This window comes from Kryptolebias marmoratus, linkage group LG7 (assembly GCF_001649575.2).
Source record: "Kryptolebias marmoratus isolate JLee-2015 linkage group LG7, ASM164957v2, whole genome shotgun sequence".
NCBI classification, from domain to species: Eukaryota; Metazoa; Chordata; class Actinopteri; order Cyprinodontiformes; family Rivulidae; genus Kryptolebias; species Kryptolebias marmoratus.
The window spans coordinates 17403960-17430679 of record NC_051436.1 but is presented as its reverse complement, the minus strand read 5'-3'; the positions used below and the strand labels follow the sequence as shown (position 1 = coordinate 17430679).

The 26720-nt window shown below is 37.7% G+C and overlaps 2 protein-coding genes across 7 annotated transcripts in view; both read right to left on the bottom strand.

Moving 5' to 3' along the window:
• Positions 1 to 385: 385 nt before the first annotated feature.
• Positions 386 to 10382, bottom strand: LOC108244263 (immunoglobulin kappa light chain-like). 3 transcript variants are annotated; one of them, XM_037976352.1, is made up of 8 exons: positions 10313 to 10382; positions 9499 to 10191; positions 9279 to 9395; positions 8823 to 8866; positions 7828 to 7894; positions 2129 to 2254; positions 1984 to 2015; positions 386 to 1804 (listed from the first exon to the last, which is right to left on the bottom strand). In XM_037976352.1, exons 1-8 carry the CDS (start codon positions 10365 to 10367, stop codon positions 1700 to 1702), a joined length of 1239 nt encoding a protein of 412 aa, XP_037832280.1. In that variant the 5' UTR covers positions 10368 to 10382; the 3' UTR covers positions 386 to 1699. The 3 variants fall into 3 exon arrangements, with proteins under 3 accessions (XP_037832280.1, XP_024864873.1, XP_037832281.1); XM_025009105.2 differs by having other exon boundaries at positions 398 to 1804; positions 1984 to 2018; XM_037976353.1 differs by lacking the exons at positions 7828 to 7894; positions 8823 to 8866; positions 9279 to 9395; positions 9499 to 10191; positions 10313 to 10382 and adding exons at positions 4330 to 5022; positions 5140 to 7771 and having other exon boundaries at positions 398 to 1804; positions 1984 to 2018.
• A 10827-nt stretch (positions 10383 to 21209) lies between these two features.
• The window catches only part of afap1 (actin filament associated protein 1), a 63223-nt gene continuing 57712 nt past the window's right edge, over positions 21210 to 26720 (bottom strand). For all 4 annotated transcript variants that reach the window (XM_017430341.3, XM_025009130.2, XM_037976530.1 and 1 more), the window contains 5 exons: positions 24492 to 24621; positions 23553 to 23717; positions 23242 to 23432; positions 22975 to 23142; positions 21210 to 22270 (listed from right to left, as the gene is read on the bottom strand). In XM_017430341.3, the coding sequence (XP_017285830.1) occupies positions 22244 to 22270; positions 22975 to 23142; positions 23242 to 23432; positions 23553 to 23717; positions 24492 to 24621 (681 nt within the window). In that variant the 3' untranslated portion in view covers positions 21210 to 22243. The remainder of the gene's footprint in view (positions 22271 to 22974; positions 23143 to 23241; positions 23433 to 23552; positions 23718 to 24491; positions 24622 to 26720) is intronic.

Below are 26720 nucleotides of genomic sequence, written 5' to 3'. Positions count from 1 at the left end.
ATAATATGTTAGAGATAAATATAGAGTAAGAATGAAACAACACCAATTATGTTCCACAATTATGGAACTTTTGGATTTTTATAAAAATCCAAAAGTTCCATAATTGTGCAAAATAAGACTTCAGCATGTCTTTGTCTTCAGCAAGTTAGTTGTGTGGAGAACAGAGTATTCTTAGTCAACTTTTCATATAATTTTTGAACCACAGTTTGAAAAGAAAAAAAAAGTCACACTCGTCAGTCTTGTTTAGACCAACGCGCTGATAAAATCTAAAAGCTGTTCATGATAAAAAGAAAAGACGACACTGAGAGCAAACAGACGGCTGCAAAGAGCAGGCAGCAGCATCTCATCCTCTGTGGTTACAAGTCAGACTTTATCTGTTCATCTGAAACGTTCCCGCCAGTGCTGTGAAAAAAAAAGCTCAGATTTATGATGCTAGAGAGGAAATTATTCCCTTTTGTGCTCAGTTAGTTGCAATTTAATTAAAACTAAAATGATGTACTTCAGTAAATTCAGCCTTTTTTAACAGACTCAACGGCACTTTCACGCTCAAACATGACATAAAATAATCCAACTACTGAGAAATTGTTTCAAAAAGACTCAACATATATAGTGTTAGCTAAGTACTCACCCAATTAATCTATATAAAATGCCCCATTAAAATTATTCTCTCTTACTCAAGCCTTAACCATAAGGTTGACATTACAATCAGAATGGCCCAGACAAAAGCCCACGACCCACCAGTTGGGAATCTGGACTAAACGACATACCTGTGAGGTGTGGAAATGTTTAGGAGTGAGGTAATTTATTTTTTTAATCAGATTGTTTGATTGTTTCCTGGAGTGTTAGAAGAAGCTTGAAGGAGGAGAAGCATTTTGGTATCAATTTTTAAGAACCAGGGAGATACACTGAGCTACAGGGGGATAAAGTTCAAGAGTGATACAATGAAGGTTTGGGAAACAGTTGTTAGGCAGGTTAAAATGTGTATTAACATTCAGTGAGCAGCAGTATGGTTTTATCCTGAGAGCTTGACAGATGTGATATTTGCTTTCAGATTGTTGATAAAGAAGCATAGAGAACGTGAGGAGTTGCTCTGATTGAGGGAAAGCAGATGGGTACCAAGATAGAAGAGGAACTGTGGCAGTGTATGAGGACTAACTGTCTGACCTCTCCTGATACAGAGATTAATTTGTTTACTTTATGGTGATACAGTGATTTTCTTCAATCTTTGTAAAATAATTAGTAATTTTAACATGGACAACAATCCCATATCAACTTCAAACAATTTTAAATTTAATTTGTTTTTAATGTCACAAAAATATAACACAAAATTGTGTGAAACAATAAGATAACATCATGAAAAACAAAGTTCTGAAAGCCAACAAGGTTCCTGATGGATGACTTCATTGAATCAATAAATTTTACATCTGAAATGCGCTTGTCCAGCTGTAGCAATGGTTTAAACATCAAGATCAACAACATGACAATATTAGAAACTGGATTTCCTTTATAACCTGTAGGCTAAAATCACAACAGGGTTGCAACATCCTTTGTTTTTCCTCAACGAACAAAAATTAATTTACATTTTTCGGCAGACAACACAAAAGCGTAAAAAATATCTATTTAAAATTTTGTCCTATCTCTTTAGAAATACAACAAAAACCTATTTTACAACAACACCAAAAAAATGTGACAGGTCATTCTACTGTTTTACAGTATAGTACACACATTTGGTCCAGGTGGGATCCCTCTGTATTCCTGATCTACTGATCAGGTTAAGACCAGTGTTTTCTCCACATTGGAAACCCTGGAAAGAAAGTGTTAATTAGTATTCCTGACTGCTAAATAGTGACTAAAGTATTAAAAATCCATCCATCTATCCATCCATTTTCTTTACCCGCTTCTCCAATCCGGGTCGTGGGGAGCTGGTGCCTATCCCCAGCAGTCAAGTATTAAAAATACTACATTTAAATAGTTAAAACTCACCTTGATGTTGGTTGTCGGAGGACATAATAATCCTGCTGTCAAAAAATAAATTAAAAAAATTAATTAAAAAAACAAACAAAAAACAAATCCATGTAAATAGAAAATGATTTGTTTAGATGGTAGGTTAAAAAAATGACCCATCTACCTGAAGATTTTGAGCTTTTTGCCTTGTTCATCATACACACTGAAAAAATCAGTGAAATACTCAGGATGGAGGTGAAAACCAAAGTTCCACTCAAGAGAAACACCACGAACCAGGGGTCAGCATCATCTGTAAATTCAGACATCACAAACTGTGCTCAGATTCTCTCTGTATGCACAGAATCAACATCAATAACAGTTAATAGGCCTGGGAACCTAGATGGACATATTGACTATTGGTGATTGGAGTCTATCAAAGGTGGTTTTTATTTATTTATTTTTTAATTCATTTTACTTCCTTTTTTCCCACTTAATTTATCAAGTTTATTTTTACTTTCACAAGATTTGACCTTTAAATGAACGTATACTTCAAATATAAACTTGATCATGCTTTAACAAACTCTTATCATTTCAGGTGCAATCATCTCATCATCCAATTTCTAGAAAGTAAAGCCTCAACCTTGCTGGTCAGCTGGTCCGTGTGTTTATCACATCTAGGTTGAACTATTGTAGTTTTTTATTATCTTGGTGTCCAAAAAACTCTTTAAAAAGACTTTAGTTTATCCAAAATGCTGCTGCCAGAGTTCTAATGAAAGTTAGGAGAGATCGTATTTCTCCAGTTTTAGCTTCTCTCCACCGGCTCCCTGTTTTCCTCTTTTGTGGAATCAACTTCTAGTTTCTGTTTGTGATGTCTACTTCAAAGACTAGGATTAAAAGTTTCCTTCTTAATTAATCCTATAGTTAGGATTGGATTGGGTTTTCTGAGCTACCCCCTAGTTATGCTGCAATAGACCTGGCCTGTTAGAGGACAAACTGACCACATTTTCTGGTGTCTTTACTCACTCTACTTTTCTTGTTTGTATTTGTATTTATTGCTATTATTAATGTGTTTTTCTTTGTCTTTCTTCCAATTGAAACTACATCGGTACCAATCCTGTGTTTATTTATCTCCGTCCTGTCCTATAGACCTCTAGAGCAGGGGTCTCCAATCCTGGTCCTGGAGGGCCACTATCCTGCATGTTTTACTTGTTTCCCTGCTCCAACACACCCAATTCAGTGGTTAAATTACCTCTTCATGTGCTGCAGAAGCCTGTTAATCACGTATTGATTCAAATCAGGTGTGTTGGAGCAGAGAAACAAGTAAAACATGCGGGATAGTCGCCCTCGAGGACCAGGGTTGAAGACCCCTGCTCTAGAGGGCTGAGGCAGATGGCTGTGCATCCTGCTTCTGCTGGAGTTTTCTTTCTGTTCAAAATAAGCTGTTTCTGTCCACTGTCGCCAATGTGCTGCTCAGGATGGGAGATTGTGATGAAGTGAAGATTCATTGCAATCTGAATTCAACCTTCCTTTCAGTTGTTGGTTCAGTCTGCGCTTAGACTGAAGCTGAGCTGCTGTAGGACACCACTGTGATTATACTGCTAAGCAGTTATCTGCATGATTTATTTGTTTAAATTAGATACAGTTTTATTACATATAGTAGGCCTTGTGATGTACTTTGGATCTGTCCAAGGTCTACCCCGCCTCTCGCGCAGTGTCTGCTGAAGATAGGCACCAGCTTTCCCATGACCCAGAAAGAATCGGCGGGTAAAGCAAGCCTTGTGTTTCAAAGTGGGCTCTTTCATGTCTGCATGTGGAACAACAAGTAAAGCACCTTGAATCTTTGAAATGACAAGATCTTTAGAAAAGATGAGAGATGTTTGTTTTAAGAGAAACTATAATGTAGTCAGCTGCAAAAAAAAAAAAAAAAAACAGCAACAACAAAAAAAAACAATTGTCACTCTAGTGTTGCTCGAAACTGCTTCTTAATGGCTTAAAAACTGAAATATTGACTCTGGTATCATTTTAGAAAGAAGCAACACATAAAATCTAAGCAGAAATAAGAAAACAACAATCAGAAAACCACTTTGCCCTGTGGTTATTTGTGATCTTTGATGGCCTAATTTTTTAATTTACAAAGCATTTAATGGACACAGCCAGCTGTAACACTGAAATTCTCCATCATTATTAATTACTGAAAATATAACAACCTCACTTGAGTATTTTCTGTTGAAACTGGTAGAAATAGTTTGGAAACGTCATGACTGCTGATGTCTGTGTTTTGTATTGGCATTATTCCCAACTGCATTAAGATTTTGTTCAAAAGAATGAAGCCACAGCAAATCTATTACCAATTGTCACTTTTTAAAGTGACACTTGCTTACTCACTGTTCAAATCCAGCTTGGTTCCATCTCCAAACACTATGTGTCCACATACGACAACAGCACAATAGTAGGTTCCAGCATGAGACACATTCCAGTTCTGTATTGACAGGTTGGACACACAGGTGTGTGTTTGTGTGTTGGGTTTTCTCTCACACTGATCGTTCCTGCCTCCATGACTGTAAATGAGTCCTGGATGAGAATCTTCAGAGTTTCTGAACCAGTAAACACTGTGTTCTCCATCACAGCTCCCAGTTTGTACTGTACAGTTCAGAGTCACAGAACCTCCTGGATGGACGGTCTCTGATGCTGACTGATGGACCAAAGCCTGGATGGTCAAACCTGAACCCTTTACATCAACAATAAAACCCTCTAAAAACTCATACACATATGAAAAAATGCTTGCACAGTAGTAAGTAGCTGAGTCTGACATTTGAATATTTGAGATCTTCAAATGATTTTTACCACTGCCAGTTTCCAGGTCAAATCGTGGATTATTCCTAAAGTTGCCTTGAAGAGAGCCATTACTTCTATGTTTATAGAACTCAGACATCAACTGTGGTTTCTGTCCCTGGGTCATTTTATACCAGTAAAAGATCGCTCCATCTCTGTCTTGATAGAAACATTTTAAAGTCAAGTCCTGGCCAACAAGAGCTGATTCAAAATGAAAAAATGATGTCTTCGAAGCTGCCAAATAAGCTGAAGAGAAAAATGAGACAAGGAAATACCAACTGTTTAACTATGGCTGGAAACATATAAAAAAATTAGCAACTGTACTGGAAAGAGAACAAAATTATAAGCAATAACCAAACTTACGCACTGATCCGAAGAGCAGACATGTCATACAGCCAGCAAACATTAGAGGAGTCATTTTGTTTTATTGGCTGGGCTTCACTGAGAGAATCTTTTAACATGGCCTACTTTTAAAAGATAAGACTGGCTGTGATTGGCCAATCAGATTTGACTCTAAATGACATAATACACAGAAACATAAAGACAAAGCCCATGTTAACAATTCTGATTGAGATTGACATCTACTAAAGTTTACAAGTTTATAAAAATAATCAAGTTGACTTCATACAAAATTCCAATATAAATGTTAATTTTTTTGGTAGAAAAGGTAGGTTTCTCCTTCACAAAACTGAAAAGGTATCAATATTAAATGTTTATTGTTGTGTAAATTTGGTTTAAAAGTGAGATGTCTTTATGAAGATGTTCAGTTAAATGTGGTGTAAAAGTGAATGGTGCAAAGCTGTCTTATTCACAACATAAAGAAACAAGTAAAACATGCAGGATAGTGTCATTCGAGGACCAGGACTGCCTATCCTTGTTTTAAACCCTAGAGATGGTTGTGTGTAAAAATCTCAGTATATTCGTAGTTTCTGAAATACCATTAACCTTGTCACATTTAAAGTCACCTAAATCCCCATTCTCATGCCAAGTTTGGACTTCAGCAACTGGTTTTCACCATGTCTACATGCTTAAATGCACTGAGTTGCTGCCATGTGATTGGCTGATTAGCTATTTTGAGTTAACAAGGAATTGAACAAGTGTATCTAAAATACAGTGGCTGGTGAGTGCATATGTGCATGTACGTGTGTGTTTGTTTTGTTGCCTCTGGACTGGCTTGATTAACCTGTTTTTTTGCACATAATTTTAAATGAAGACCAATAGTTGGATTTAGGTTAGAGTTAATTAGGTGACTGGTGAATGTTGTTGAAGAAATTATGAGGTGGACTGTCTAAAGTACAAAAAAGGGCCATTTAACCCTATTGCTAACACTAGTTGAACATGTAAGAGTGAAAGCCATGTAATAAATCAGCAGAATATCTACTGTATTTGGGTTCTGTACTGTTCTACAGAATTTGATCAAATTCTTTGTTGACAAAAAGAAGCATGGTAACTTTATAGGATTGGCTGAAAGAAAAAAAACATTCAAGACATGATTAAAACTATTATTGAAATTTGGGATTGTTTAATTTAAATAAAATATATTTCAGTACTTTGGATATCAAATCTTACTTATAAAATGCATATTGTATTGAGTGTGTACATTCTTTTCAACTAGACATCAACATTTTGATTACCTTTTGACAAATAACTTGTCCTACACTGCCTCATGCAAACATAGACTTTATCCAACATTATGCTAGTTTGAATCTGGTCACCCTACTTCCACCACACCCCCTCATGCTCCATTAAGGACTCCAATAAGTTGCTACTACAATAGTAAACCACCACAATCTCACTACTTAAGTCCTGTGCATGTTCAGTACCATTGTGGACCCATCACGCCCGATTACACATAACCAGGAGTCAACTGCATCAATGCGTGCCTGAAGACCTTGTCAAGACAAAAACTATCAACATTTCGGCAATGATGTAGTGGGGTCATCATGTAGAGTGAAAGGACTTAACAAACCTCATTAGTTTACTAAGGAAAGATTTTCTTGTGTCACATGTACATGCATTTTACTCATCATAATGTTGGTTGGTTTTGTTGTTAGTGCTGGGAGACAGCACACCACAAGCCATATAAATATATGTGCTCTGTGGCTGGGTTGTTGAGCTTTATATATTTCTGATATCAAGGCCCTGCTGCTAGTAGCTTTGGATTCACTAAATCCCTGTTTCCATGGGCTAAAGTTAGCCGTACTTGGATCGACCAGAGGTTAATTGGGCAATCCTACCTGCTTCCAGCTCAGTTTTTAAGACCTTCGAGGTTCCAGACTAGCCGATGATTTCACATTAACAGACTGCAAGCCGTTGATTGGCCAAGGAGCCACATCACTTTTTGTTGTTGTAACATAAGCCTTGTAAGCGTTCTCTGGCTCACTGAAAACTTGCGTATGACAAACCATAGACCAAGCATCCAGCATACCATGACGGGTGTTAGGTAAAAAAATGACATCAGAGGGGTGTTGAGCAGCCTTGCTATGATGATCCCATCCACATCGGGGCAGCACTCAGGTGTATGGAAAATCACCAAGACCAGGTAGAATTAAATTAGGGCTAGGCGGGTCACGCTACACTCGACAATCAAAAAACAGTTTAAATAACTATAAGCAAAAACTGAATGATGAGTGTTGTTTGAGTGGGGCACATAAAACACACGCACACAGGAACAAAGATAAAGTTGTGTTCATGTCTTCATATGAAAATATGAACTATATCTAGGTCTGTAGTACTGACGACTGACAAAGATATCAGAATAATAAGTTTATTTTGTTTATTTTTCACATATCGGAAATTTGTTAAGCGTGAAGTGAAATGGTTATACACTACAAATAATGTCTATGGAAATATGGAACTTTAATAACTGGTAATATTAAAGGAGAGAAACTTTATTTGAGGTAAAAAAATGTGTTTATTTTATTTCAAAGTAATATTTAGTATGTGGAAAAAATGCTGTTTCCATCTCAAAAAACCATGGACAATTTAAAAAAAAACCTTTCTACTTCTTCACACTAGAGTACACACATTCACTGTTGTTGTCCCTCTTACTTCTCAGTCTGCTGATGTTTTTCTCATTCAAAGCAGCATAATGAAGATTATCTGCATCCTCGTAACCCTGAGTATAAAACAAAATAATGAAGTGGTGTTATTTTTGATCAGGATATGTGATTTCACCCCCACATTATTGTCAATATCACTAAAATTAAAAACATCTTGTCCTAAATTGATGTCGAAAAACTGGTCAATGCATTTATCACTTCTAGGCTGGACTTTTATAATTCTTTATTACCTGGGTGTCCTAATTACATTTGGAGTCAAAGTATGTGAAAATGGGTCAATGATTGTTTCTGTTTGCCACTGATTTTAATGTTTTATTATACTAAAAATAAAAGAAAATAAAACTATTTGTAAGTGTCTTATTATCCTGTTTTGATCAAAAGTCAAATCACTCCTCTTTTTTTGTTTGCTTGTTTTTCAATACTCCTTCCTGATTAAAAAATACACTTATCAGACACGCATGGACCCACACCAGTGTGTGCATGTCCCGTTTCATGCATCAGCTGCCACCACTGTCCCCTATGCTCAACCCAGAAACCTGATACACTAACACAATGCTAAAAGCTACCCTAAATTTAAAATGCTCTGTCACTCACTACTGGTAGCACACCATGTGCTCTTAATGAGGGTCTGAAGACCTCACTAAAACCCTTCAAAGATCATTTACGTCCTTGTTGATTTTGTAAGTGTAGCAAAGTCACTTTCCAGTTAAAAGATAACTCATAGATTAATTTATGAGACTAATGTTTTGATCATTTTAATTCCTTCCTTTAGAAAGTGGTGAGTGACAAGTGAGTATTAACCCTTGTAAAGAAACATGGCAACTGAAGAAACCAAGGTTTTCCATTGAAAGGAATCTTTTTGATTTGTATTATTTTCCATCAGATGAGAACAATCTTAACACATGATATAACCCATTGAACAAAAACAGCCCTACACAACAGAATGTAACATTTAGAGGTTCCTGAAACATTGAGAATACTCACGTCTGCACTCGCTGCTGCATCAGTTGAACAACTCTTTGGGGGATCTGTTCAAGTAAAAGTCAAAGTCTTAAATTTGGCACATGCTGCCGGTTAGATATTTTGTAACTTTACTGATTTTTTTTGTTTTGTTGTTGTTGTTGTTGTTGTTACCATAAAAAATTAATCAAATGTTATGAACAAAGAACTGCAGTTTATACCACAGGTAACCCAAGTTTGAGTAGAAATGTGAAACTTGCAATAATCCATCTGGGATGTTGACTGTAACAGATTAAAGATTAAATATCTTCTGTTGCACACCATGTGATTCATATGTATTTTCAGCATACAAATTCACACAACAATATCTGCTTCTTTGTTATATGAGCTGAATAAGGCAAAAGTTGGGTCAGTTGGGTATGTTTTGATATTACATACATTAAACATGCTCTGTCATGTAAAGAATGAAAGCTTGCCCACCTTTGCATTTGCAGTTCCTTTTCTTATACAGTTTAAAAGCCAGGAAAACCACCAGGGTGATGGTAAATGCCATAGCTCCACTTAAGATGTAGACCACGACAAGAGAGTCCACCTTTTCTGCACACAGCAAAACATTTAGAGACATTACAGAGACCAAATGATTAGGAATTATTCACTACAATTTCACAGGCAATGCAATATTTGCTAGAATGTTTCTTACCTTCAGTGTCCAGTGTCATCTCATGTCCAAACAGTATGTGTCCACACGAGGCAACGGCACAATAATAGGTTCCAGCATGAGACCCGTTTAGGTCCTTAAATGGCAAGTTGTAGCGACAGGTCTGTGTTTTTGTGCTTGGTTTCATTTCACACTGATTATTACTGCCTCCTTGAGTATAGATGATTCTTGGAAAACCTTCTTTAGAGTTTTTGAACCAGTAAACACTGTGTTCTCCATCACAGCTTCCAGTTTGTACTGTACAGTTCAGAGTCACAGAACCTCCTGGATGGACGGTCTCTGATGCTGACTGATGGACCAAAGCCTGGATGGTCAAACCTGAACCCTTTACATCAACAATAAAACCCTCTAAAAACTCATACACATATGAAAAAATGCTTGCACAGTAGTAAGTAGCTGAGTCTGACATTTGAATATTTGAGATCTTCAAATGGTTTTTACCACTGCCAGTTTCCAGGTCAAATTGTGGATTATTCATAAAGTTGCCTTTAAAAGACCCATTACTTCTATGTTTATAGAACTCAGACATCAACTGTGGTTTCTGTCCCTGGGTCATTTTATACCAGTAAAAGATCGCTCCATCTCTGTCTTGATAGAAACATTTCAAAGTCAAGTCCTGGCCAACAAGAGCTGATTCAAAATGAAAAAATGATGTCTTCGAAGCTGCCAAATAAGCTAAAGAGAAAAATAAAGAAATTAGCTTACTTCTTACCATTGCTAAAAAAAAGCAACAAATAAATTTATTTTAAATGTACTTGAAAGCTCACAAAACTATTAAAAAAATAATACAACTTACCCACTGAACCGAAGAGCAGACATGTCATATAGCCAACAAACATCAGAGGAGTCATTTTGTTTTATTGGCTGGGCTTCACTGAGAGAATCTTTTAACATGGTCTAGTTTTTAGAGAGAAGACTGGCTGTGATTGGCCAATCAGATCTGACTGAAAACTAACAGTGCCTACTTTAGTATTCATGTCTGAAAGAAATGAACAGAAATTCCTGAGAGCAAAAGTAAAGAAAAGTCAATGTCCATCTTAATAAGTGACTCAAATCGACTTCTAAAATTGGCACAACACCAAGAAACTCCTAATAAATGTTTAATGGTGTCATGCAATTCTAAAATAAGAAAACAATGCCTATGTTTTGTTGTATGAACTGTATAAGAATTGTAAAATAGATCAAGATCAATAGAAACGCTAAAGCTGCTCCCAGCAGCTCATTATGGTCCCCATGGTAACCACACACCTGTCTTTATCACTCCCTGACTGCCAAATTAATGAAAGGCAGACAGAAACAGCCTGAAAAGTAAGCCTCAGACAAACAGGCACTGTGCAAAATCTGTCAGATCTGTGAAAATCTTGAACTGAGAGTAAAAGAAGACTGATAAATACAGGTCAGCTTTCATGTTTCGCCAGTTTTTTGTATACAAGATATGACAAGAAACCCTTCACTTCCAGTTTTAAACAAGTTAGAGCAGAAAAAACAATGGTCACCAGTCCGGGCTTGGGTGTGCACTCTCTCTATTCTGGGAGAATTTGAGAGAAAACCATAAGTCCAATAGAAGTAAGAGATAGACTGCAGAAATAAGACTAAAATGTCTATGTTCTGATATATAATTAAAATATGTGCTAAAACCTAGTTGTTGGAGTAAGAAGAGTTTGTGACAAAAGATTAGAATATTTTAGTCAATTCAAAAGTTAGTCTAACATAATCAATTGTCAATAAAACATTCCATGAAAAATCTGCAAAAGTCATAAAACGTAACTTCAATTGTGTAAATATTAAAAGAGATTGTAAAGTTTGTCTGTGTTGTTCAATGCATCACTACAAAAAGATTTAGGAAACTATTCCCAATTGAACTGCATGTGCATAATTTGCTTTTTTTTTTCAAAGCTGCATGACAAGACATAATTTATATATATATATATATATATATATATATATTAAGAATACTAGAATGAGTGTTTCAGTGCCTAGGTGGTAGTATTTCCAGAGAAGGAGCTCAAAAATCATGTGTTGACAAAGATAAACTAAATACAACCTTATCACAAACAAGACAACACCTTTTATTCATTGGAAAATGCTTATTTTCTGGTTTTCTACTTATCACCCACACTTTTTGGATTCATGCTTGGTTCATGGTTAGTTAACCATTAGCTAATGGTGAACAACATAACAGCTTATGTTCTGGCTCATTATTGAGAAATGCTTAGTCGTGGTTTTCAACTCATGATCTCTACATTTTGGCTTTAGGGGACTCATGCTTAGTTCACGGTTCGGGAACCACTCTCTAACACTGATCAAAACAACTTTTATTCTTAGCTTCATCATTAATAAACACTGTGATTATGGTTAGTTGGTAGGGTACATACAGTATAATTAGGTATGTACTTACAAGGTACTTACTGTACTTTCAGAGTAGTTAAAAGTACTGAGTAGTGAATATGCATAATTAGTGAGTACTTTTGGGATACAGTGAGTTATTGGCAGGTACAAAAAAAGGTACAGTGTATTTACAGTGGTACAAACAGGGTACATTCATAAGTACTTTTGGGGGTACCCACAGGGTACTTACAGAATACTTTCAGCGTATTTACAGAGTATGTACAAGGGTTCACATTGCCTAATTATAAAATACTTTTAGTGTTTACAAGGGTACTTATTTAGTACTGACAGAGTACCTACAAGGTATTGAAAAGGCACTTCCTTAGTACTTACAGGGCTACTTACAGAGTATTTACTAAGTACTTACAGAGTTCTTATTGGGGACATATAAGGGTACTTAAAAAGTACTATTAGGGTACATACAGAAAAAAGGGTACTTATTGGGTACTAATAGGGATTTACTAAGTACCTACAGGGGTGTATACTCAGTACTTGTAGTGTTACTTACTTAGTACTTACAAAATATTTAGAGGGTACCCACATGGTACTTAATTACTTCTTTTGGGGGTACTCACAAAGTACCTGAATGGTACTTACAGGAAACTTTTTTGGTACTTGTACAATGGTTAGAGCATATTTATTGGGTACCTATAGTGGTGTTTACCAAAAACCTATGGGGTACTTACAGGGTTATTACATGATATTCACAGGGTACTTACTGGGTACTTACAGATTACTTACAGGGTTAGTAAGTGAGTGCCTACGGGGTACTGACCCAGTACTTACAGCAGTATTTACAGTGTATGTACAGGGTACTTAAGAGATACTTTCTGAGTACTTACACAAGTCAAATCAAATTTATTTATATAGCACTTTCCAGCAACAATTTTAATAAAAGGCCAACTAAAAGTGTAAGTGTAAAGATCAGACATGATATAAACAGAACTAAACTAAAGGTATTGTAAGGCTAACTAAGAGTACCAAGGCCAGCTAAGAGCTAAATACATTTTGATAAAAGGCCAAATAAAACTGTCAGTGTAAAATAAAAAAGGAGGGAGGGAGCAAGCAACATAGACAGAGATATGAGAGCGGGTGCCCGCGAAGACATTGAGATTAAGGTGAATATTTATGCAGTCACAATTTTACAAAACCTTTTTTTGGCATTATTTTGTTGAAATTTAATTTCACATTGCCATTGAAGAGGTGTGTTTTGAAACATTTTTTAGTAAAGAAGGCAAATTAATGTTGACCATGACTGATTTATCATAGTAAAAAAAGCCAACAAAAGATCCAAGTTGCTAACACATGCATGCAAACACACACACACACACACACACACACACACACACACACACACACACACACACACAGGCAGTTATCACCACCTGCCTTTCAGCAGTGAGTGATAACAATGAGAAGCGCTTACAGTAATCAAAGCAGCATTTCCTGTGGTCTGGGCACAGTGAGGGCATCCCTGCTGTGACTTCAGCTGTGTTATCGCTTCAAGGTAAATTCTGTGTCACTCAGAGCTGAAGGCTTCACCACATCCTGAGCTTTTCTACTTTTACACTCGTGTGTTTTGTTCTTGACTTCTAGACCACATCTGAACCCCACTTAGTTAAGAAGTCCTGTACTAAATTACTGCTGAGCTCATTGTTTGACATAAAACTTTAAATCAAAAGACTGAACTGGCAAACTTAAGGTCATATGCAAAACTATTAAGTTATTAATAACCTTTCCACATTAGTAACAAAATGCATCATTAGCTGGTTAAATTACTATTTTCTTAAATCTTAAGAATTGGTTGGTAACACTTTGAGCACAAGTGCTTTGGGCAGCAGATGAATTTTGTTGGAGCCATAAGTATTTCAAATATTTTATTATATTTAGTCACATTAAATATAAAAAAATGCAAATCTTTTGAAAATCATACACTAAGACTTTCTCATCTACATTGTAAAATTCTCAAACTATTTTAATTTCTTTGATTGCATCATGCAGAGTGTTTCAATTTCTTCTTTTCTCTGACTTCCTTTTCTGTATATTCATGCTCATATTGTTGTTTTGTTAGTTTGCTTCTTTGTATGTTTACAACCAAACAAGTTATTTTTTAGTTTTTTTTTTTCTATTTTGCTGTCTGTTTTTGGATTTAACTGACAGGATTGTGAGTCATGGCAGATCAGCAACACAATACACAGACTGGATTTGCACAGAGTTGAGTGTAACAGTTCAAATGCTTAGAGAGTACTGAGACAGTAGAGACAATGAAAACAAATGTTTCATGCAAATTTGACCAGATGTAAATATCATTTGGCTTGTTCAAACAGTCTAGAAATTTGTTTAAGGTGGCAAAAGATTTACTCTTGAATGTGCTGATATCTGAGTAGTTGTTAGCACAAATACCTCCCTAATTCTCCAAACCACAATCACGTTGCCCACCTTCAACTAAAATGCTGCCTTTGCAGTTTCGACAACCATTTGTCACAACAAAACAAAAATGAGGGACTGGTGGTTCAGACAATTGCAGATTTGTCTCCAACCTTCTAATTATTCATAATATTATTGAAAAAGTTAGTAAAATAAAAATAATCTCTTTGCAAAATACCAGTTTGTGTAAACACCTTAGAATTGGTCGAATTCAACTTAAACACAACTATGTTGTTGTATTTTAAAAATATAGTGCCCTATTTGATTTTATTGCTGCATTTTACACTATTGACTTTATTTAAATTCTAGTTTGTATAGTTATGATGTTCCACAGGGTTCTGGACTCGAACCTCTTCTGGTCTCTTCCTTCATGCTTCCATTAAAGGGCATGCGACACCATGTTTTGGTTCTAGGAGGCCTTTAAATCTTGATAGTAATAAGATAAATAAATCACAGTTGACATCTTCACTATTTTCAAAGCAGATTAATCATTTTAAAATGCCTTTTTTTAAAAGACTGAGAGCCTTTGCTGAGGAAGGCCTACATTAAACAAAATTTGCACTACTGAATATGGAGTGATGACGCTACACAAGGTCCAGTAGGCTGCAGTTTCACTTTAGGGACGACCACCAGATCGAGGGCCCATGTAGTTGATTTTTACAGAAATCAAATTGTTTTGATGGCAAAAAAGACAGGAATATGACGAATCAAAGTGTAGCCGCTTATTGTAGCAAACAGTACAGTGTAGAGTAGCGAGGACCTGTGCTGAGGCTTTTGCTGGAAAGTTTCAGCAGCAGCCTAAAAATAAACTTTGAGACATTGTGGTGTTTCTTACTTTTCTATCTGATCATCACACATGCAAATGTAGCTAAAATACCAACACGTTTTTTAAAGTGTGTCACTGAAAATTTATGTCAGATCATTACTGTGTTTAAGTGAAATCTAAAATTTACTCAAACTGAACAACAGTGTTCTGCTTTCAAACTGACCGCAATCAAAACTTAGTCTTAATGAGTCACTTTTCTGTCAGTTTTAGACTTTCTTTCTTACAGCAAAAACAGTAAATGATGTTAGTGAGAACAGCCTTATTGGGAACTCTGTCATCTTTATCACACGAGCTCACATTTTAGCTGTAGACTTTACTATTACTACTTTTTCCTTCATGTCAACTGTGCTCCAAGAAACAGAATTAGAAAACATGACATAAAGTCCCTGGCAAAACAAGAATCAGGTAGAGCTTTCAGTTTGCAGTCAAAACATCTCAAAGTTTGGCACTGCTTGTTTTAATCTGCTCTTATCTGCCCTTTTTAATTTAAGCTTTTTTCTATTTTGTCTTGATTGCCCATTTATCAACACTTAATTGCAGCTCACATATTGCTTTTACAATAAGTAATTCTTTTTCAATTAGTTTTTTCCTCACCTGTCCTTTTGAGTTTAACATTTGTTTTATAAAGCAAAGTGCTCGAGACGTGCTCTAAAAATAAAGATGAGGTTGGAGCTGAGTTGTGGTTTATAAAATGTTTTTAAAGAAAATCCAGGTCAGTTGTAACAGATAAGTTTCCTGTTTACTTCTGCAATGTTGCACACTGGCAACAGTAACCTCATTATGTTAGAGGTCTTTTATCGTTTACGGTTTAATTAAATTTTGTTTTTTAAATTTAACTAAGTACATAAAATAATACCATAAAGGCACACTTAGTGAGAAGAAAATCACACAAAGAAGAGTCCAGAAAAATCAGGCCCCCACCAACCCTCTCAGAAGCTCCTCCAACAAACTGGTATTTTTTTTCTGTGAGGGCAGAAGTCTGACTTGTGTGTTGGTTTTTCAGCTTGCTAGTACAAACATTAACATGCACATGAGAATATGAGGTGACAGATCAGTGGTTTGTATGTAAAGCGACAGGAAAAAGACAAACTGCATCACAGATGTGATCATGTACACATCCTGTCAGGACTAAGGAAGGGTAAAATCTGACAATACCACTGGGGGCTGCGGTCAACATGAGTGTGCTCAACCAGAGCGGGAACTCAGCAGCAAGGAGGTTTGTTCTTATTTGTTGAGTCATAATGAGACTGATGTGTTTCCAAGTGGTGCAGCCGAATGTCAAATGACCAAATTGAGAAAAAAGATCTGAGTTTTAGAGATTGCAGTTTGATTTGTGTCTGAGGAAAAATAGGATGGAATCCAAAAAGACTATTTAAATTATTGAGTAAGGATATTTAATTGGTGGCCTAAAACTTTTTTCTTTATTTATTTTGTATTTTTTAAGTGACAAGAGAGAAAGGGAGAAAAAAGTAAGGTATTTGACTAGGCAGGCCTTGCCAAAACCCCCATCAAAGTTTTCAGATAAACAACACAAAGATGAGAAGGGTTTGTATGTTGACATAAAGTGCCGCTGTACTTTGAAGGATTCAAACAAAAATCAGAGAAAAGCTTTTTATCAGTCGACCACAGTGCGTGTTGACACCTCCCTCTGAGATGTCCTCTCTCTGTGGAACAAGCTTCCATCTTTGAAATGTTCAAATTCTCTTCTTGGCTCTGTGCTGTGCTCATCCAAAATAACATGTCCTTGTAAACTGAGCTATCTGGTATCACAGCCACATTTAAGTGTGATGGGATCACTTCCACAAAGTCTCTTAGTCAATCAAACCTTCTTAAGCAGAGGTATCCAGTCCTGGTCCTGGAGGGCCTCTATCCTGCAGGTTTTAGATGTTTCTCTGCTCTGACACACCCGGTTTGAATGTCTGAGTGATTAACAGGCTTCTGCGGAACATGAAGACCTGCTGAAGTGCAGGGAAACAACTAAAACATGCAGGATAGTGGCCCTCCAGGACCAGGATCAGACACCAATGTTCTAAACCAGCATGGTTTGTGTGTTACAGAGGTGGACTGCTGCCCTCTACTGGCCAGCAGCTTCACAGCACTAAAGCCACAGCAGAGTGGTACAAGACAGAGGCACATTTCTATTTCATGAGTTGTCCACACAGCTGTGGTCGGGAAACACACTCTCAGACCTCTCTATATAGAGAGAGAAGTAACAAAATATGATCTAATGTTGTGGTCTTTGGTAAACAGGAAGTCAGATAAACCTATTTTTGTCTTTATTTATTGTTAACTAGTCTAATGTTCCTGGTCAAAAAGACCCACACAAATAAATCCAGGTTAATAGATGTGTATATATACACACACACACACACATATATATATATATATATATATAAACATATATATGTTAATATATGTATCATTACTTAATGCTAAGATAGATGTAGTTATCAGCTTATTTTCTTATAATTAGTACAACTTTAGACCTTTTGTTAGTTTTTTATGCCTGTAGGTCTCAATGATTAGAGCTCAGACAACTCATTTTTAAGCAACAAAAAAAACATTCATTATTTTGATTACAACAAATTTATAGATGTCACCTGTCAACATTTAGGGGAAACGGCATCCGTTTTAAATTATTAATTAAGAGCAAACTAACTCAGGACTAAACATTTGTGCTTTTGGAGTTCAATCATAACTATTTTCTGTCCATAGCTTTTATAAAATAAATGCTTTTCTATTAAGGTGAACAGAATGTTGGGTTAGTTTGAGTATTGTTTCTCTGTAAGACTATTTTGAAGAGAACAGCTGACCAAATGTTAGTTTTATATTGTAAATGATTCTGTGTACTCTTACTGAGCCCCTCAGAGGTACATTGAAGGCAAGAAAAAAAAAAAAACATTAGGATGCTAAAGTTTCTTTTGCAAGATTCTACAAAAGTACAGTACATGTGTTGAGGTAACTATCCCCACCAGAATTAGTGTCTCCTGTGTCGGAGTGCGCACAAAGCAGGAAAAATGGATTTAGATGACTTCACATCAATTTCAACCAAGCAGAAAGTCAACAAACCATAATGGTCTGATGAAAGACTAGGCATGACTAGGCCACATGTGGTCTAATATCTGTCAATCACTCAACCTCATAAACATAAATACAATTTTATGCTGCCCAGACTGTCAAAATGAGCCAATTAACTGACTGTGCACTATCTTCTCGAAGGCTTTGGAGATGAAAGAACGTTCAGAAATAGGCTTTGGGCATTGAGGATCCAGTCCAAGTTTTTCAAAGGTTGCACCACTGCATGTCTAAAGTGATCAGGGACCACTCCAGAGGGCAGACTAATGTTGACAGTTCGAGTGTAAATGGTCCTTTAGAAAGTCGAGGAGGGACAGGATCATTAGGAGAACCTGATGGCTTCAAATGATTAATACTCTCCTGAAGAAAAGACAGAGACACAAGTTCAAATCTGTCAAAGACAGCACAAGCAGGCACACATGGTTTATTCATCTATAGTTACTACAGCTGCTCTTACTAGTTTACTACCTTAAATCAAAAATGTAAGCTTTTACCTGCATTGATTTAACCTTAAGACTGAAAATTAAAATGTAAAACTGAGATAAAACAGAAGCTAAGTAATTGTGTACGTTTTCAAAATGAATAAATTATACAATAAGGCCAGATTACCAGTAAAATGCTTCTAATCTCTTGAAGACTTATCACATTTCAAAAAAATAAAACACAAAGTCCCCACTGATGGTCAGAATGTTTATTCACTTATTTACAGGCATGTCCGTCCCCGAGGTGGAGACTGTCTGAGATATACAACAGGAAAAAAAAAAAAAAAAGTATAAGGTGCAAAAACACACAATCATGGATGAATTTGTACTCCCTCATTCCCAACCCCTACCCCTACTTCTCTTCCTCTCACAATACCCTGCGGGGTCACGCCGACTCCCATTGAACCTGCTCTGTTCCCACCAAACATTTGCCGATGAAAGCAGCTATAACATCTTGTTTCCATGCTAACGTGGTCACCAAGCTGCAGCATTGTGAGACACCAGCCTGAGCAGGAAGAGGACAGAAATATTTACACGTAGCACACGTGCATGCTAATGTGACATGTTTCAAGTGTCAGTGAAGCACCTTGTATTCAGTATCTACATGACAGCAAAGCAAAAGGCAGTGGAGCATAAAGTCAGAATCCAAACAGCACCATGAGAATCTGCTGGGTAAGAGTGTGTTGCAGTTTGAAAATCATAATCACAGTCTTACAGCAAGTGTCCATTTGACTCAGTGTACTGTTGAAGGGTTTGGAATGTGCCTTGGAGACATTAGAGTATACACACACACACACACACACACACACACAGACGATCACAGGGCCACATTAGACCAGTGGTATAATCACAGAAGCTGGACTGGACTTACGGGGAACGAACCTTAGCCACATCAGCTGAGGTTTCTGAGTTTTCCAACTACGAGAGCCAAATCTGAAGGCTGCCACGCCCAAGGCTGACCTGCGGGACTTTCCACACACACATACATACACACACACAGAAAGCCGAGCTCTGCTGCAGCCCAACTACTCGCATCCATCAATACAGTAAAAGACTATTTAAAGAAGCATAATTACTCCAGTAGAAATGGATTTTGAAATAGTTCCTGCAGCTAAGAGTGGAGCATGTGATTAGCTTAACATAAGTTTAAACACTGATTTTGCAACTTCAGATGTCTGGGGCTGCCAGCTGTTGCAAAAAAAAATTATAGGACTTCTGATATGTCCTCGTTAGGTGTAACAGAATTATCGTGTGTATATATGTTAGGTCAGCCTCCCAGATATGATGAGACTGGTAGCCTGCATCTTACTGCTTTCATCCTGGTCGTGGAACAGTGGACTAGATCTTCACTTTTGCTGAGTTGCGAAGGGGGTAATGCGCGTTTGACTGTCCATTCCCCATGTGTTCTTTGGAATCAGGGAGGGCTTTTGAAAGTGTTCCCCGAGGCATTCTGCTGGGGTTGTTTTGAAGAGCTATTAGGTCCCTAAACAACCAAAACAAGAGTTGCGTCTACATTCCTGCTATGGAGTGGAGCTCGTTCCCAGTGTAGATCGGACTCTGCCAGGACTGCCTGTTCTCTCAGATCTTGTTTGTGGTGTTCATGAACAGGATCTCAGGGTACAGTTTCACAGAGGTTTTAGTCTAGTCTTTGCTTTCAGCTGATGAAGCGGTTCTGTTAGAATCATCAAACCATGACCTTCAGGATGAACTGGGGCGGTGAAGCAGCTGGGATGACTCTTCTAAGGTTGAGGCCATGGCTGTCAACCAGAAAAACATGGAACGCCCCCTTTGTGTCAGGGGTGAGTGTTTGCCTCAAGCGGGGGAATTAGGTGCCTGAGAGTCTTGTTCACAAGTGATGGTAGGACGGAGCAGGAGAAGACAGATCAGGACTTTGTCCACAATAACGAGGACGTTGCTCCAGCTCGTTGTGGTGAAAAAGGATCTGAACGAAAGAGGCGAATCTCTCGATTTACTACTCCATCTACATTTCAACCCCCACCTATTGTCGATAGATATGAATCATAGCTTAAAGAACCAGATTCCGCACAGATTCCGGGGGGGGTGGGAGAGTTTGGAGCAGAGCTGTTGTTTCTCTGCGTTGAAAAAAAGTCTAAAATGCCTCCTGGACACCTCTTTTTGGAGTTTTTTTCTGAACTTATCAGAACTCACTGGAGGAATTATATATCTCACTAGCCTGGAAACACGTAGAGATCTCCCAAAAGGTGCTAGATTCTCTCCTGGACCCATTATCTCCACGACCCAACAACGGGCAAAAGAAGGAAATAAAAAAATGGATGCTGCACATCAACACCACTGAACTAAACTTTGCAAGTCCTATGGTTCCACAATGCTTTATGAAAACATCTTCACATATGACTACAAATTCACCAAAGGAGATGACCTTATGTTTCCAACCCATTGCTGTCTAGTGGATAATTTTGATGTTTTCAGGCAAAATGTATTTTTATATACTTAGGTAATGAGAAAAAAAAGTGAAAAAACTTTGTTTTCTTTATTTGTAATAAAAATACAATCATGGTTTTGTCCCTGAGTGAAGAACCTTCACTCCTAATGTGAGATGACAAACTGACTCCTTAGTGTAACCCAGTCTCACCAGAAAATATCTGTAAAACATCCAGAACATTTACACGTGTTTTCCCCAACCATGTTTCAACTCCTCTGTTGGTGACAACTAGGTAGAAAAGTGAAAAAGTCAAAAACTGTGAAATAAAACATCCCGTAGTATAAATATTGCTAAAATGGATCCATTTTAAAATTATCTTAAAAATGAGATTCATCTTCAAATTCATTAAATATAAAACGCTAAAGCCAAACTCTTCCTGTAAACCAGTCCGGTTTTTGCTTACATTTCTTCTGTGTTTGTATCTTTGGTAACTGTTTTAGGTCAAAGGTCAACAAGCACCCTGTTAAGTTGACTGTCTCACAACTGAACTGATGTCCTGGAACAATTCACATTAGAGGATTGTGCGTGGTCATTTTTTCCCTTTCGGTTTTATGACAATTTAAAGTAATTCTGCTTCTTTGAACAGCCTTTAAGGCGACTGTATTGCTCAGGCAGTGTGTGTTTTCATTACTGCGATCCTGAAGGATGCGGTTCTGTGAATGATCACCAGTACTGTCGTAGAAAAACGTTTCCATCGAGAGCCACACGCTCTAAAAGTATTTTAAATATATCAGCATAAATAAAAAGGGAAGTCAGTATTTCCTATAAAATTTACAAATAAATACTTGGTTCTGACTCTTTAAACTGCTGCGAAGAATTTGAAGGAAATCAAAAAAAATAAGTGAGGTGGCTTAAGAAGAAACGACTAATCATGCTCACTATAGCATCAAGGTTTAACAGGGCTGTGATGTAGCACTAACGAGATATAAAAGCTGGCCTCTTGTTTTTAGCTGGTGTCTTCTTCAGCACACTCTTGCTGTATGAACACACTTAAATAAATATATACACAGTTTCTTCAGCAGAAAAAGGGAGTGAAAGGAAGAGCGATGTGAGGGTTGAAGTGGTTCATGTGCCGGTCTTCTGCTCCCATTCCTGAAACACACAAACAGAGATGGTTTAGTTTATGACTTACCACATAGTTTGAATGGATTTGTATTTAAAGAGGTGTAGGGATGTCCTGAAGAAACTGTAAGTATTAGACTGGAGTACAGATCAAGGACATTTTTACTGATCGGTATGGAATAGCTGACCACACTTCTCTACCAACCTTTGGTTTTGACCTACTCTCCATGGTTTTACATCTGCCAAGGTGACAAGGCTATGGGTGGTTCTGGATGGGTCGACCCAGTCAATAAGACAACATTTGCTTTTAACTTTAATGTACTTATGCTCTGTAATCCACAAGCATGTGCTGCTATCAAATGCAAGAATCAGACTGAGACTCAGGACTGGCTAACATTTAATCTTAAATGGCTGTTGGGGACCAAAGAAAAAAAAAACAAAACTGTCTGGGACATCCCTACAGTGCCATGTTGATTTTGGGTTATTTACTTATGATAGACCTGCAATGATGTGGTGTTGAAAAGGCACTCAGTATTTAACAAAGGGCTTGGACAGAACTAAATGTTTCATGTGTCAGCTTTTAGAGGAACACTAAAACCGAACTGCTGGAACGCTCAAAGAAGGCCATTTCTGTTACCACGTCCTTCTATTCAGGTTCTGAACTGAACATAGCCAGAGGTTTCCGACTGGAGCTAAGACCAGCAGTAGCCTTGACCTTCAGTGTGAACTCTGACCTTGGCCTTCTTGAGGACGTGGCCCCGAACTGGTGAGGGTTTCTGGCCGCTCTGCTGCCGGCGGAGCAGCGAAGCGCTGTTGACCGGCAGGGAGCAGGACTCCGCATCACTGGTGTCGCAGCTGGAGAATGGGGAAGACTCCTGAGTTCGCCGCAGCATGGCCGGCGACTACAAACCAGCGCATCAGAATGAAACAAATCCAATCAGCCTGGTGACAACATTAACAGCGTTCCAACTGGTGTGGAAGAGTGCAGCAGGACTTCTGACCTGAAGGCCGAAGGAACCAGGTTTGGGTTCGATGGTGAGGCCCAGAGTCACCCCTCCATTCAGGGCTTTCTTCAGACTCTCCTTCACCTCGGTCAGCTCCAGCTCCAGGTTCACCCGCTCCTCCTCCCTCTGTCTGCACTCGTCCTCCACCTTCTTCAGGCGCTCCGATAGCGACACATGTGAACGTTTGCCTGATGGGTGCAAACACAAAGATTACCTCAATCAACTCAATCTGACAAGATCCTGAGTGAAGAAAAAGGAAAAAAACAAAAAGGTTTCTTCCTGGTCCTTCAGTTTTTCTGATCTCTCACCAGCAGCAGCCTCCACGGCAGTGCGCAGGTCCCTCCTCTCCTTCTTCAGCTGGGTCAGATGGTTCCTGATCTCCTGCTTCTTCTTCATCAGCTCGTCCTCTTTGGCTTGCAGTCGCTTGGCATCAGCCTCCACACGGTTCTTGCCATACTTACACTGCTCTGCATCTGCATTACACAGATTTGGCATAATAAAAAACAAAAATCAACCTCTAAATACAAGAAGCTGAAAGCATTTTAAAAGCCAGCGAGGCTTGAACTGCCCAGAAACCCAGTGAACTGTGAGCCGCAGCCTTGAACAGTCATTAATGAGCCGGACCAACCCCTCCATTCCTGGAAAACAGCCTTGTGGTAACCATCCAACGGCTGTCTGAATGTGAGCGCAAATGAGAACCTCAGTTCAGAAAGAGTCGCTCAGTGAAACCGCTGCTGGCTTTTTCAGACTGAATACTGGAAATCTGAGAAATTTGTTCAGACATTTGAAGAAAAGACGAGCTCCGTGAGCAGTTATGACCCTCTTGGTTCACATATTAGGGAGAAAAACATTTATCTGAACCACAAACATCAACACAACCTCATGTTCTTCCAGCTGCTACTGTCTCACGGTTGTTGGCACGAGACTCAAATCTTTTCCAAATGCATCAGCTTGAGGGTGCGATACGTTTTGGGCTTTCGGTCCATTTACTGCCCCCCTTTACTTAAACCAACTGCAATTTAGATATCCTGCATTTTCCAAATGACTGTAGAGTTTTTCGTTAGAAGCAGTCAGCAGTGGTGAGAAGCCAGACTCGCTGTCTGCTGCTCCAATAAAAAACAAAAACCTGACAGCAGAAAGCAGGACAACTGTTAAATGTTACACTGTTCATTTTATTTCAACACATAAATGACACTTTCTTTTCTCTTTCCACAGCAGAAATGTGCTCCCGAGAAACCAGCACTTACTGGAGTTGTTGCGTTTCACAGACGCGGCCCCATTCATCCCGCTGACTCCATTCTTCTTGGGCTGATTCTTTGGCTCCATCTTCTGTTTCAGACCGAATCCATTGCTTGTCGCTCCCTTCTTCCCTTTCAGCTATGTGCAAAAGAACAAAGAGGAGGGGGATCGCTTGAACAACGGTCACAATATCGCAGAGCAGTTAGAGGAATGGTCTAATCATTTTTGCAGTGATGTTCTGTCAAATATTATCCGAGCAGCATTAAATATAGTTATTTGCATTCTGTTATTGCGTTATCATCACTCACCACTGAGAATGTAATTGTCTGTGTCTGAGCATGTATGTTTATCTATCTGTTAGCAAAATATCTCATGAACCAGTGGACAGATTTTAATGAAACTTTCAAAAGTGGATGTACTGTATATCTATTAGTGACTAACTTTTAGAGTCAACCTGATCCAAGATGGCCACCACAGCTAATTGAAGTTAGCACACCAGTAATACTGAGCTAAAATGTGTCGTGGTGACAGTCATCCCCAACAAATACTAAGAGGAATAACATTTTGTGAAATGCTGTATGCAATCGCACTAAATGTTATTTTCAAGAGTAGACCAAAAAGGCTATAACTCCATCAGTTTTTAGAGTACTAGGATATGAATTTAAAACTCTGTCATGAAAACCAGCTGGTGTATCCTTCAAGAAATGTATCGAATTGTTTTTTTTATAAGTTCGACTTAAATCCAGTTCTATCTCAGTAAGCCTCACACCCACCCAGCTTTTTCCTGTTCATAACATCAAACACCAGCTGCCACTGGGGTACAGTGATTAAAGCTTTTTATTTGGAACGTCGCTGCTGCAAACCTGCACCCCCTGCAGTGAACATAAAACATCTAAATATAAATGAGCCATAACACCAGCTAAAACCACCCCGGAGCTGAAGGAACAGCTAAATCTTCATGGCTTCACTGGCTAAGCAATGTCTTTTCTGTTACACAATAAGAGCAATATGTATTGCACAAGTACTAAATATTTATGATTAATTATTAAAAGTGTCAATACCTCAGCAGTGAAACATCATTATTTCTATTTGCTCGTTAAATTTGGGTCTTACATCATGATATTTGATTTGTGCAACTCTTCCCACAGCTTTGAAATAAAAAAAAAGAAACCCATATAAATAAAACATAAAGACATGAGGCTTGATTGGGAATAATGTGCTATGACTTAATGTGTGTTTTTTTCTCTAAAACAGAAAAAAAAAGAAAAAAAATTTAGTGGGAAAGTTGTGGCAACCCTCTTTAACTGATTCCCTTTAAACTGTTGGGTCAGATTATTTGTTTTTCTCTTGGACTATTTTGGATGTTGCTGTTTTTTCTTTTTATTTACTGTTGTTGTTACACATTTTTGTGTAGTTGTGTTCTGCTGGTTTGGGCCTTTGGATTATATTGTAATGTTTAAGGTTTTAGAATGTTGAATTTACTGAGCCTGATAAATTATTATTTCAGCTGAAAATGTATTCATCAAAAAACAAATAAAAAATCCACATGTGTGGCTCGACCAGGACTTGTGTGACTGCTGGTAGCAGATGAAATTTGCAAAAGATTACAAAAGATTTCCACAAACACCACAACATAAAGTTAGACTTTATAGGACTAAACTGTTTTACTCAATCACAGTTTACGTTTTATGATTTTGGGAGATTTTACCACAGAATGTGAGAGGGTGATGATGTCACACATTAATGTTTGAGCTGAACTTTTCAAACTTTTTGTTTTTTTTAGTCCCACAAACTTTAAGTCAAGTCAATTGATTTATAAAGCCCTTTTCAGCAACAAGGCGGTACAAAGTGCTTGAACGGCCTTCCTGTACACATAGTTTAGTTTATCTTAGCGCATATTTTAGATATTGTTAGATTGTTAGATTCCTAATTGTTGTTTAGTTGAGCTTTAACTTTATCATGATTTTATTTAGATTATTTTAGCTACTATTTTGACCGTCTCAGCTCATGCTTAGATATGTCAGGTTTCGTGATTTTATTTAGATTATCCTATATTTTATTTAGATTATACATGAATCATTTAGATTATACATGATTGATGTGTTTCATTATGTACCTGCTGTATTGGATTCTGTTTGTTTCTGTTGTAAAGCACTTTGGATCGCCTTGTTGCTGAAAAGTGCTATATAAATAAATCTCACTTCACTTCACTTAACACTTCTTATACAGTTTATAGA

Excerpts from the sequence above, each read along its gene's own strand:
- LOC108244263 (XM_025009105.2), bottom strand. The coding sequence starts at position 10,367 with ATGACTCCTCTGATGTTTGTTGGCTATATGACATGTCTGCTCTTCGGT. Across the intron at positions 10,192-10,312 it reads TCTGCTCTTCGGTTCAGTGG|CTTATTTGGCAGCTTCGAAG; the intron begins GTAAGTTGTATT and ends TTTTCTCTTTAG. Across the intron at positions 2,019-2,128 it reads AAAAAGCTCAAAATCTTCAG|CAGGATTATTATGTCCTCCG; the intron begins GTAGATGGGTCA and ends ATTTTTTGACAG.